Source organism: Ixodes scapularis, unplaced genomic scaffold, assembly GCF_016920785.2.
Source record: "Ixodes scapularis isolate PalLabHiFi unplaced genomic scaffold, ASM1692078v2 PGA_scaffold7__128_contigs__length_106722199, whole genome shotgun sequence".
In the NCBI taxonomy this organism is placed as follows: domain Eukaryota; kingdom Metazoa; phylum Arthropoda; class Arachnida; order Ixodida; family Ixodidae; genus Ixodes; species Ixodes scapularis.
Genome location: NW_024609882.1, coordinates 62293243 through 62307200, shown reverse-complemented (window position 1 = coordinate 62307200; position 13958 = coordinate 62293243). Strand labels below are relative to the sequence as shown.

The 13958-nt window shown below is 48.8% G+C and overlaps 1 protein-coding gene across 1 annotated transcript; it reads left to right on the top strand.

The window, feature by feature from the left end:
- The first annotated feature begins 8672 nt into the window (after positions 1–8672).
- On the top strand, positions 8673–9480 carry LOC121833141. Its single transcript, XM_042286244.1, has one exon. It carries the CDS (start codon positions 8673–8675, stop codon positions 9459–9461), a length of 789 nt encoding a protein of 262 aa, XP_042142178.1. The 3' UTR covers positions 9462–9480.
- The last annotated feature ends 4478 nt before the right edge of the window (positions 9481–13958 follow it).

Here is a 13958-nt window from a genome sequence, read left to right as displayed (position 1 = left end):
GGGGGGATCAGTTGACCTCGGAAAAGGGGGGGGGGGGTCACGTGACCTCGGAGATCACGTGACCTCGGGGGGAGGGGTCACGTGACCTGGGGGGTCACGTGCGATGACGTCATCAGTGATGATGACGATGCGGATGCCGATTACGTCATTGGCATCCGCATCGCCATCGTCATCATGACTGATGACGTCATCAGTGACGTCACTGATAACGTCATCGTCATCGTAATCATCACTGATGACGTCATCGTCACGTGACCCCCCAGGTCACGTGACCCCCCTAGGTCCTCCCGAAGGAACCCGAGGTCCTCCTGAGGTCCTCCCGAAGGAACCCGAGGTCCTGGGGGGTCACGTGACGATGACGTCATCAGTGATGATGACGATGACGATGCGGATGCAGATGAACTAATTGGCATCCGCATCGCCATCGTCATCGTCCCTGATGACGTCATCAGTGACGTCACTGATGACGTCATCGGCATCCGCATCGTCATCGTCATCATCACTCATGACGTCATCGTCACGTGAACCCCCCCTAGGTCCTCCCGAAGGAACCCGAGGTCCTCCCGAGGTCCTCCCGAAGGAGCCCGAGGTCCTCCCGAGTCCCTCCCGAAGGAACCCGAGGTCCTTCCGAGGTCCTCCCGAAGGAACCCGAGGTCCTTCCGAGGTCCTCCCGAAGGAACCCGAGGTCCTCCCGAAGGAACCCGAGGTCCTCCCGAAGGACCTCGGGTTTCTTCGGGAGGACCTCGGGAGGACCTCGGGTTCCTTCGGGAAAATTTACCCATAATGCACCGGGCGGTTACGCCGACGGCGACGGCGATGCCGACGCCGCTCAAGCCGGAAACGGGCGCCTAAGAGCTGCGCTCTAAAAATGGAGGTCATTTAAATGAACAATGTTATGCAAGAAAAACAACTCACACAAACCTCACATTTAGGAAGCCCTTTCGGTGATTTTTTTAAAATAAATTCGTGGAAATAAATCGGACCACGGTTTAGTTGTGTACGGATTTATATAAGCAGTGACACTATTCTCAAATATATCGGTCGAAGTGTCTTGCTTCCAAGCTCGCTAATATAACAGTGCAATGTGTTACTCTGTAACCAAACCAATTCCGTACAACCTTCATTAAAAGCGAAACAATCACTCCACCCCCCTCCGCTCCTTCGCCTGCTAAACCGTGCGAGAACGGGGCCTGCGTACAGAACATGCAAACACGCACTCTACTCCAAACAGCCACTGCTCTGGACTCAGTGGACGAGTTAAGTGGCTCTGTGATCCGCGCTCTGAGTGGGAATAGGAGCGCTGAGTCTGCGCTCCTTTACTCCTCTGAAATTTTATACTCCGAGCGACACAACTAAAATGCGCATGGCGTACGGGAGCGCAACACACCGACACTATCGACGAGCCGCACAAACTCCTTCCGACCGCACGGTTACGGCGAGCCTGGCATCTTGTTAATACAGATGGCAGAAGTCAAAATTAATAAAAAAAATTACTTAAGGCCTATGCGGTGAGGCACAATGGAAGGTGAAAGAAACGGCGACATTATAAAGATGCAACGAATGTTTTAATATTCTTGAAGACTCGCTTCGAGGTACCTTGGTACCTTGACGGGTCAAATCATTGCCCTTGCATGCTGTTCAGATTTAAATGAAACACAACATTCTTGGCTCTTGGAACTTTGCGTCAAGAATGCCGCAAAGTTTCGTGTGTTGACGCAGGAAACTTTCAAACTGGTCAGATATTTTGTGGTTCCCTCTGTGAGCGCGAGGAGAAAGCCGTCAATATTCTACGCCGATAGCGGCACACAACTGTTAAATAAATAGCACATCAATATCACACACAAATCAAATATGATGTGCTAATGTGCTGATGTTCTAATTATCAAATAAATAGCACATCAGCCGTCAATATTCTACGCCGATAACGGCACACAACTGTTAAATAAACAGCACATAAAATCGATTTCAGGAGATATGCATGAACAATCATTTTCCGCAAAACTTACTGATATTTCGGCTTTCTAATCAAAGTTCCTCGTATAGAAAGGGCGGCGGTCTGCCTGCCTTTTCATTTCGACAACTTTCCTGTCGCCGTGCTATCGGAACCGTACCATTTGATAGATGAATTAATTCTTTTTCAGGCGAGATGCATGACCAAACCTTTCTTGCTGCACCATCTGATGCATAGGCTTTCCATCGGAGCATCTTGATTGTCAGGGCTAAGGAGTTTATAAAGGGTAGGCCTGCTAAAAAGGGCCCAGAGCACGGAATTAACGCACAGAATGGCCGCGTTAAGTCCTTGCTCTGGAGCGTGAGAGTTTGGCACTCCGTTCACAAAACGGACAGGAGAGTCGTCAGACTGACAGTCGAGCCTGTTTTTCATGCACCAAGTATTTCTCTGAGCCCGAGTGACTTCTCTGAACTCCATGTTGTCGCACCGACAAACGTGACTGCTGCGCTGAGAGAAACGTTTTCGAGACGAAGGGCGCCCCTGGACCACTGCGCCTTTTCAGTTGTGTAGAGCTTTATACAGAAGGTATACGAACGATTGCTTTCTAAAGCGAAGAGAGCAATTACAGTTCCGGAAAAGATTTGTTCGTGCATCTCGCTTGAAAGCTGATTTATATATCACGCGATAGCGTGCCGATAGCACAACGACATAAGCCTTGTCGAGATGAGAAGACATTCAAACCGCTGCCCTTTATAGAAAACTTAACCCAGCGAATGAAGGTACTTCGATTGAAAAACCGAAACCACAGTTAGCGTTGCGGAAAATGTTCCTTTATGCATCTCGCCTGAAAACAAATTGAACTGAAATCTATTGAACGGTGGTGCGTTGGTGTCGGCGTAGCATATCGATGGGTCCGTCTCGGGCTGCAAGACGGAACAACAGAACATCGGCAAGTTTGACAGTTTCCTCGATCGATAGCGGGTTCAGGAATGCCAACTTTCATTTAAATTTGAACAGCATTCATGGTCAATAAATCTATCGATCAAGGTAACTTTCCGCATATGAGCTCGAAGCGAGCCTTTAAATTTTTCACAAATATAGAAACATCCGATGAAACTTTCGAATGTCCGTGGCTTTTTATTTTTAAATTCACACTCCGCCGCTCTACAGAAGCCTTAACTAATATTTTTCGAAAATACTTTCGCTTTCAGCCAGTCGTATCTACAAGATATCGGGTTCGTTATAACCGTACGCTTTCAAGTGGTCTCAAGTGGCTCATGCGGCTCGTCGATAGTTTCGGCGTGTCACGCTCATATTGGCTGTGCTCCGTTAGTTGCTGCGCTCGGAATATGAATCTCGTAGTGTCGAAGTAGAACTAAATAAGCGAGAACTTAACGCGCGCAATGATGATGCAGTTTTAAGGCGCATTCCTCAAAGAACAAAAAACGCGCGTTTTGGTCGACGTCGACGCCGCTGTTGAAGAAAACTAGGTTACTACACTGGCATTCTGCCGTCGGCGTCGTCTCCAGGTATCCCGAGACGATGCCGACGGCGGGAGTTTCTCGTATCTCCAACGGTGGTGTCAAAACCATACAAAACGCGCGCTTTTATGTACGTGAAAGCGCCTTCCCCGCACGCTAGACAAAAAGGCAGGCCTTTCAGAGCCACAGCGTTTCTCATCGGTGCGATAATAAAAAAAAAAAAAGCCCATGACAACAATTATAAGAGACACTGTACACGAACAAAAAGAAAGAAGAATAGTAAAAGTATACGTAAACAAAAATAAAGTTGCTTCCCCTTGCAGTTGCCTTCATCTGGTGGGGGCTGCCTGCGTTAGAATATGGCTCTTCGATGCCTCCAGGTCTAACGCATCGTTTCGCAGTTCCTACTTGTCATTCAGGAAGGCGATATTAGCAGGTATGATGCCCAGGAACCCAAAAAAGCGTCACACCGTCATGAACGAACCAAAAGCTATCAGAATAACTACAGCGCAGCCCGGGACTCGATTGGATTGGATCGCGAGATATCTGGGCCAGATGGTGGAGCATAATAAAAAAAAAATGCGTGAGATATAAGAAAAAAATACGTTACTGTTTTGTCCTTTTTGTGTGTCTCGATATTTCTTTTCTATTCAATATACATGTGTATTCAAATTTGTTTTGAGTTTCATTAGTTTCATGTGGAAACCAAACCTATACACATTTGTGTTCGATACCAGATAAAACTGGTTGGAGTGCGCTGAACATGGGTAAATACTTATCGAAATGAAAACAAAATTAAGCTGAACTAAGAAATTTTACGCGCTCATTGGCTTAATCATTACTAAAATGAGAATTAAATTGAAAGTACTTAGAAAAGTGAACTTGCAGGCACGTAGTGTTTATTTCATGACGAATATTCGTTCTCGTCTTGTTCTAAACCCTCTAGCACCGCATTGTCAATTTAGATATCATGGAGATTAATTAACACGCTAATGAATATATAATTCGATGCGTAATGTGCATGGTTGAGATTCTTAATTATGTCAATTGAGACCTGCCAATAAATAAGTTTATTTTTATCCATCGGGTGTGTTACCAGCAAGCTAACGTCCCTGACAAGATGAGAACGTCCGGTCATGGTTCAAGTTTTCCCGCCTTCAGCGCGAGGTTTCATCTTCGATATTGCTTCAGCGTCTCTTGATCTTCTGTCATGAACGCGCTGCCGAAGCACGGTGAAACATTTTGCTCAGGAAAACGTAAGCGTCTTCGGAATACCTTTATGTGCTATTTCAAAGAAAAAGGAGGATGGATTTCCGTTCTTCACTTTTATCTGCTATGAAGCGCGCGAACCAAGTCCTTTTTTTTCACTTGTACCTTGCAGTGGCGTAGGCGCGGGGGGGGGGGGGGGAATTTTTAACCTCCCACAAAAAAAAAAAAAAAATGTAGAGCCTATGCACTTCAAGTGAAGATGGATAATCAGTGAAGCTGTTATATTTGCGACGATTTTACAACTATAGGACATATGTACGATTTCTATGTAATTGCAATGAAGACACGTACACGACTTCGTTGTTTAATTGTCTTTATTTCATTCTTAGTGACTAAAGGAAGCATTGCCTTATGGTCACTGTGGTAAACCGCCATTGGTTGTATTTTAATTTTGGATACGTTTTTGCTAAACATGAGGTCGATACACGTTCTGTTGTTGGTCGCTTGTGGGCGTATACGTGTTGGTATACGACAATTTTAGGTTTTACAGTGACCTGGGGGGCTCTGTGTCAGCGATGCTAATAAAGAACTCGTCTCTTTTTCAGCATAGCGGAAGTTAAAGAAAAGGTTAGACCGGCCGCGTTCTGCCCTTAGCCCGTTCACAGCGCACTCTTAGCTGAGATAAGTCTGTGACCGTAGATGATAACAAGGGATCAGGACCTCACTATCTAATAGTGCCCGGAAAAGCTGATTCACGCAGGTTGCCCCCTCTCTCTATTTATACTTGCCACAACCAATCAGAACGAACGAGCGCCGTTTAAACGGGAGTTGTTTTTTTTTGTTAACATCCATGGCCGAATTGTTTTCCAGATCCTAGCACATAACAGGCTTCGCTGTCAAAAGAAAAGTCCAGTGAACTTCCAGTATACCGATGCATTGTAACCCCCCGAAAAAAAAAAAAAAAACTGGCTACAACATTCACTGTTGGAATTATTTCTAACCTAGGATCCGCGCCATAATATATCCCCTCAGGGAATGGCAGTTGCATAACTATATAAAAACGACCAAGGCTCACATAAGTCTTTTTTCTGGGGGAGGGGGAGAGGGGGGGGGGGGGGCTGGAGAGGGTGAAGGGGAGTGGGGTCGAAGTGCATGTGGGGTAGGGACGGAAGGACCGCCCCGGGTGCAGCGCTCAGAGGGTGCACACCTGGACAGTGAGGGGGGGGGGGGGGGACGCTGACCCTATTGACGCCACTACAGTGGGCGTGAAAATTATATGAGCCGAATTTGAATATCGTCCCTAAGAGAATATCCCCGGAACAACGTTTGCTATTTCCCCTCAACTTCCACTGTGACGAAGACACTTGTTGATCAGAGCTACGCAGAACGAATCTCAGGAAAGATGGAATTAAAAGATCGCGGGACTTCACAGTGCCTAGCTCTGGTAGGAATAATAATATAACTAAGTGCAACAGAAATGACATGACTATCATTATAATAAGTTATGAAAATATCGGGGGAACGTTGATGTGGAGCATGTGCCGCGGATTCAAGGGAAACTTACATTGCGCAAATTATTTGACGTTAATAAAGTGACAAATATTCATTTTGTTGGAACTGTTCAAACATATTAATATTTAGGTTCCCTCCGAGAAACAACTGCCACACCTTTTCCCTGGCTTCGCCACACCATTTCTAGTGGATGGGTGATAGAACACAAAATATATTCACCTATCTCTTTATTCACAATAATTTTTTTTTATAAACAGTTGTAATAAGAAAATAAACATTAGGAACCTTAAAACCAGTAACATCAGCATGCAGCGACACCCCAACCCTACGGCTTTATTCACGATTTTAATGTAGGACGAAAAAAATGTGATCTCCTTAAAGGTAAATAAATTAATAGTTACACATTTTAACTGCCAGTTACATTTTCGCCATTTATACTTCACACTATCCAAACTCATCCAGGTAGTTGGTTCCCTAAAATTGTTCTTCCTAAAAATAAATAAAACCTGTGTCAATATATATGTCAACTTACAGAACTTACAATAAAAACTTTAATAACAGAATTATATTGTCCAAATTGTGACGTGAATGTGACATTTCATATACTTGATAAAGCATTTTTTTTCTCTCTCTCATCAGTGGGAGCAAACGTGCAGAGAGGCGGACGGCCAACTCCATCTGGGCAAGACGTGGCGACTGCTCCGGCACCTCCTCGACGACACCCAGACTAAGGGAGAACAACAGTACAAGCTCAGCAGAATTATACACAAGGCGGTAGCGGAGCACGGGGAAGCGGAGGTGAAAAGGAGACTTGACGCCAAATACCTCCCGGTTTCCCCAAAGGAAAAGCACCCAGAATACCAGGGGGCAGAGAACATCGAGGTTGACCAAGACATCGAGGAATGGGAGGTCCGAAATGCGATGCAAGACCTGAACAGGCGTTCGGCGTCGGGCCCGGACCGCGTCAGCAACAAAGCGCTCAGAAACTTGAACGACGCGGCCGTGACGGCACTGACGGCGTACTTCAATAAATGCTGGAGGGCCGGCAAGCTACCACGCCAGTGGAAGGAAGCCAAAACCATCCTCATTCCGAAACCACGCAAGTCGCCCGACATCGAGAATCTACGCCCAATATTCTTAACATTGTGCGTGGGTAAACTGCTAGAGCACATCTTAATGACCAGATGGCAACAGTACCTCGAAGAGGCAGAGCTCTACCCGGATTCTCTCGTCGGCTTTCCAAGCGAGCTTGGAACGCAAGACGCCATGCTCCAACTCAAGAAGGAGATAGTAGACTACGAAACTCACACCAGCGACAACAGGGCAATACTGGGCCTGGACCTGCAGAGCGCCTTCGACAAAGTCCGGCACTCTGCGATCCTCCCCCAAGTGTCGCACCTGAACATGGGACAGAGATCTTACAATTACATTCGAGATTTCCTGACCGACCGCACGACTCACATCTGCGCCGGGGATCTCCAACTACCAGAGAAAACGCTCGGCAGCGAGGGGACACCACAAGGCGCGGTAATCTCTCCGCTGCTCTTCAACTTGGTCATGATCGAAGTCGCCAACCGGCTGCGGAGCGTCGATGGGGTACGCCACACGGTTTATGCCGACGATGTGACGCTGTGGGTCACCGGCGGCAGCGACGGCCACATAGAGAATACACTACAAGAAGCAGTGAAAACGATAGAGGACCAACTGAAGGGATCGGGGCTGGTGTGTTCCCCCGCAAACTCGGAGCTGATGGTGATTCCACCCAGGGGAGCGAGCCGCAAGAAGCAAACTATCCAAGACTGCGATAAAATCCGCATACGAACGCAAGGGGGGCACATCATCCCCGAGGTAGCCAAGATTAGAGTGCTGGGCATGATCATCGAACGCAGCAAAGTCAACGGGGCAACGGTCTCCAAGCTCGAAGCTAAGACCGGCACGGCACTGCGTCTCATACGCCGCGTCGCCAATAGAAGAAGCGGGATGAAGGAAGCAAGGCTCGTCACACTGATTCAAGCCTTCGTGATGAGCCATATCACCTACGTCGCCGCCTTCCATAATTGGCGGCAGTGCGAGCGGAAGAAGATCGACGCGATGATCCGCAAAGCTTACAAATCAGCATTAGGACTCCTAGGATGCACAAGCACGCAGAAGCTCGAAGCCCTGGGACTCCACAATAGCCTGGAAGAGATCGCCGAGGCACAGCAGACGGCGCAGATCACCAGACTGTCGGGAACCAGGACCGGCAGATCTATCCTCAAACAACTACGCATCGGAGCCAAGGAAGACGACCACCGGATGCAGGAGCAGATACCGCGGGAGCTGGGCAAGCACATCGTCGTGAGCCCAATCCCGAGGAACATGACTCCCACATTCCATCAAGAAGAGAAGCGAGAGCCAAGGCGCTGATCGCGCTACACGCCGGCGATGAGGGAGCCGTGTTCGTGGACGCGGCCAGTTACAAGAACATCGGCGACGCCTTCAGCGTCAGCGTGATCGGAGCCAAAACGGGTGAGATCAGGATGGCGGCCAGCGTGCGGACCACTGTGCCCAGCCAGGCAGAAGAAGTGGCGGTAGCCCTCGCCATCGCGGACCCCAGAACGAAGACTGTGTTGTGCAACTCGCGAACGGCAGTGCGCAACTGTGCGAAACAGCGAGTGTGCAGTGCGGCAGCGCGCATCCTGCGAAAGGCCGAAGTCAACGGAGTCATCACCAGTGCGGTGATAAAGTGGTTTCCCGCCCACGCGGGCGCAGAAGTGGCGGGCTCGCTGGGGCTCACCAACCACAACGAGACGGCCAACTCCGTGGCGCGTGGACTCGCCGGCCGCGCCCCGGTAACGGCCGCCGCCGACGTGGTGGATCGCCCCGAGAAGGACACCATGGACGCTTACAACGAGGTAACCCTGTGGTACCGGTTAGCCAGAAGAACGATGGCCCTGCCCCACCCCCGTCTGACGCGGGAGGAGGCGGTGGTATTCCGCCAGTTACAGACTAACTCCGTGATAACCCCAGTGTTAGCAAAGCACATGTGGCCGGAGGTATACGTAACAGACTTATGCAGACTGTGCGGGAAGGAAAGGGCCACGTTGGCCCACATCCTGGAAGACTGCGAATGCGCGAACGCGGACAACAGTGCAGACGTTCTCCCGCCCCTCATGGAGGAGGCGAAGAGATCCGAAGACTACGACGTCCAACACACGGCCGTTCAGCAGATCCTAGCGGCACTCGAGAAGCAGCGACCGGACGGGATGGAAGCAGAAAGGGTTAACCCGAGTACGCTGAAGCCCGCCGCGAGCGGCTCTCCCCGCTAAGAAGACGTCCGGCCACGTCGCCCCAACCCCGCAGGGGGCACCTGTGAAAGCAGGTGTTTGGAGAGTGGCGTCTCCACGGACCCCGAGCCATGCGGGTTCGCCCGCCCACGTCTGGCTGTGCGTGGCTTTCCCGTGTCTGGGGAAAAGGGCATCCTGGTGGTTGAGCCGAGCCCGGGGTAGGTTTGGACCCTTCGGGGCCCCCCGGGCGAGGCAATACACCACTTCGGCCCCCGCTTCTCATAGACGGGAGTCCTGGTAAGGCCCGGCCAGGATGATTCAGTTTAGTCGCTACTTCTACTACCCCCTCTCTACTTTCACCCTTGTCTTCTCCTCCTTTTCACTCTTCTCATTTCTCTTCTTTCCTTTTTCAACTTCTCTGGCGGCAAGGGCTAACCTTGGGTGGCGACAGACCCCTTGTCCAGAACCACACTTGGGTATACTTCCTGGGCAGTGCTAATAGCATAACGTTTCCAGCAAAGCCCTTTTTGTTATGGTGCGTTATCTATTCCCTTGTTGGGCTCCGTGGTGGGCGGCACACCACAGGTTCCGAACAAACTTCGCCTCTTATGGCAACCCCCCAAACCAAAACCCCCAGTTCTGGACGTGCCGCTAAGAGGCATCGTCCCGAACGAACTGTCATAGTAAAAGATAAAGATGATGAAACATTTTCCAGATTCATGGTGATTCACTCGGAGGTCCCTGACAAACCTCTCTCTAAGATGTCACCGTTTCTTGTAGCGAAGGTTCTTGACAGCCAGATTGGTGCTGATTACACAAGGCAAAGAAACTGCATTCTGGTGATCTTCTTGTAGAAGTTGCCAAAAAGTCCCAGAGCATTACGCTTCTGAAATTGACATCCCTAGGTGACATACAGGTAACAGTGAGCACACATAGAACCCTCAACACCATTCGAGGGGTGATTTCAGAAGATGATCTTCTTTCCAGTAGTGAAGATGAGATCTTGGAAGGCCTGCGGGCATCTAGAGTAGTGGCGGTCAAACGCATTATGACGAGGCGTGACGGTGCAGAGGTGAGAACTAAACACCTTATCCTGACGTTCGAACGTCACACGCTTCTTGCACTCGTCAAAGCTGGCTACTTGAATTGCCGTGTCAGACCGTACGTCCCGAACCCACAGCGATGCTTCCTTTGCCAGCGTTTTGGTCACGGGTCGCGCAGCTGTCGGGGGAGGGAGACATGTGCAAAGTGTGGGAGCCACGACCATGTGGCCGACGTCTGTGAAGATCCAGTTGCCTGCGCGAACTGCAAGGGTTCTCACCCTGCTTACTCTCGGTCCTGCCCGCTGTGGCGACAAGAAAAGGAGATCCTTACCTTACGAGCCAAAGAGAACCTATCGTACCCTGAAGCAAAACAAAGGTTTTCCTTCATTTCTAAAGGTACCTGCTCCGACGCGGTGCGCAGGGGCCCTGCACTACGTACGGAGTCCAGGGCTACTCAGTTCTCTCTTGAGGACTTGGCAGGCCCCTCTCAGGCCCCGAAACAACCTGTGGGGAAGCAGGGTGCCCCAGGTAACGCTGGGAGCACACAGACTCCCCAGTCGATTCAGGCACGACCTCCGGCTGACCGGCAGCCCCGTGCCAGTAGCTCTTCTCAAGGTGGAGAGCGAGGCCGTCGTTCAAATCCCTCAGAGGCGGCCCGCCTTGTTTCGGAGCAACAGGGCCCACCTGCTGCTCCATCAACGTCAAAAGACGAAAGTGTGAATGTGGGAGGGTCTCGGCCTGGTACGTCGAAGACTTCTTCGGCGGGGTCTGGCCGTGGCCGGAAACTCGTGGTCCAGGTCTCCGACCACGTCGGAACTGGCAAACCTGCGTCCAAGGTTCAGGATGCAGAGGGAGCTGTTGACATTGCCGACTCTTCAGCTCCTTCCTCGGATCAGGAGGACATGGAATGGCAAACTGCTAAATCAGAACAAAAAGGAAAAAAGCCGGTGGTTCCTCCTTAGTGTGTAGCACATATAGGATTGCTTTAATTCATTTATGAAATCTTTGATCCTTTAAAATGGGCTCTGTAATTCTTCAGTGGAACTGCCGTGGCTTATTCACTAACCTCGCAGATGTTGAGTTCCTTTTAGAAGAGTATAAGGCATCTGCCTTATGCTTGCAGGAAACACACTTAAATACATCTCACACTAACTTTCTGAGACGCTATAGTGTGTTTCGTAAAGACCGCCCTAGCATGTCCATTTCTTGTGGCGGCGTTGCGGTGGTGCTTCCAAAACATATTCCATGTGCAGAGGTTCCGCTTCAGACGCCACTCGAAGCTATCGCTGTTCGTCTCTTGTTGCATAAAGTCATAACTGTATGTTCAGTGTATTTTCCACCTTCTCTTTCTCTGAAGCGACAAGATCTCGACTCTCTTTTAAGCCAGCTTCCAGAGCCCTTTCTTTTACTCGGTGATTTTAACGCACATAGTACCCTCCGGGGAAGTGATCGTACAGATACACGTGGAAAGATAATCGAATCCATATTATTTTCACAGTCATTATTCATTTTTAATACTGGCCATCCTACATATTTTAGTCCTTCATCCTTGTCATCTACATGCATCGATCTTTCTATTGGCAGCGCAGATCTGCTGCCCGATTTTTCATGGACTGTTGATCAGAATTCCCATGGAAGTGACCACTTCCCCATTATTTTAAAATGTAACGACACTCCGCAGTCTTCACCTACGCGCCATCCACGCTGGAAGTTTGAAAAAGCAGACTGGAGCCTTTTTAAGCAGTCATCACTCCTGGCCTGTTCTCGCCTCGATCAGCTTTCGATTGATGAGCTCAGCCATCTTTTAACATCTCATACTCTCACTGCAGCGTCACTCTCAATCCCTCGGTCATCTGGACAGCTCCCTAGACGACCGAAGCCATGGTGGAATGAAGACAGTAAAGAGAGTCGCAAACAGCAAAACAAAGCTTGGAGTGTTCTAAGACGTTATCCAACACGGGACAATCTTTCCGAAAAATGAAAGCTCGTGCTAGGTACATTCGTCGGAAAGCGAAACGCGAGAGCTGGCAAAAATATGCGTCCTCTATCAATAGTAGTACTTCTTCCAAGGAAGTATGGGACAGGATTCATAAAGTAAATGGCTCATATCATGCTTTCACTATTCCACTTCTTTCCAGAAATGGAAAATGCCCAAGCAATCTTGAAGAGCAGGGCAACATCCTTGGCGAGCATTTTGAATTCATTTCCAGCTCGCAGCATTACTCGCCTGCTTTTCTGCAACATAAAAGGAAAGCTGAAAGTATGGTACTGAAAACATCTGGTGGTGAACGCGAAGCTTATAATGCCCCCTTTACCTTACACGAACTGAACATAGTGCTCCAAAACTGTAAGTCATCGGCTCCTGGTCCAGATGGTATTCATTATTATATGCTTCAACATCTCCATCCTTCCACACTTAATATTGTTTTATACCTTTTTAATCGTATTTGGTTTGAGGGCTACTTTCCATTGGACTGGAGAATGGCAACAATCATACCCATACTCAAGCCTGGTAAGGATCCATCCTGTGCAGCTAGTTATAGGCCTATCGCTTTGACTAGCTGCTTTGGAAAGACTCTTGAACGAATAATTAACAAAAGATTGATGTATTTCCTTGAACTAAATAGACATCTAGATGTGAACCAATGCGGCTATCGTTCGTCTCGGTCCACTCTTGACCATTTAGTACGGCTGGAGACAGTCGTGCGTGAGGCCTTCGTTCATAGACAACATTGCCTATCTGTATTTTTTGACCTCGAAAAAGCCTACGATACAGCCTGGCGTTTTGGTACACTGAGGGACTTGTATGATATGGGTATCCGTGGTCGAATGCTTCGTACCATTGAGAGCTACCTCAGCAGGCGCACCTTTCGTGTTCAGATAGGAACTGCTTTATCTAAAGTGTTTGTCCAGGAAAATGGCGTCCCTCAGGGAGGCGTTCTTAGTGTCACTTTGTTTATTGTCAAAATGAACTCCCTTGCATTGGCTATCCCCCCATCGGTGCAATATTCACTCCTTGTAGACGACCTTCAGATCTCAGTGTCGTCTTGCAATCTGTCACTGTGTGAGCGACGAATTCAGCTAACTATCAATAAGCTATCAACCTGGGCCAATCAAAATGGGTTTAAGTTTTCCTCAGATAAAACAGTTTGTGTGTGCTTTTCTCGGAAACGCGGACTACTTCCAGAACCTGTTCTTGCACTAAACAACTCCACAATTTCTGTGAAGCGTGAGTACAAGTTTCGGGGTCTTACATTTGACAGCAAACTAACCTTTGGTGCCCATATTAAGAATCTAAGATTAAAAGCTTACAAATAACTTAATATTCTTAAAGTCCTGTCCCACCGATCCTGGGGTTCTGACCGGACGTTCCTTTTCAGGATATATCGCTCGATAGTGCGATCACGACTGGACTATGGCAGTATTGTTTACGGTTCAGCTAGGCCTTCCATTCTAAAAATGCTGGACCCTATTCATCATCTTGGATTGCGATTGG

Coding starts and splice junctions, on each gene's coding strand:
- LOC121833141 (XM_042286244.1), top strand. CDS start 8,673: ATGGCGGCCAGCGTGCGGACCACTGTGCCCAGCCAGGCAGAAGAAGTG.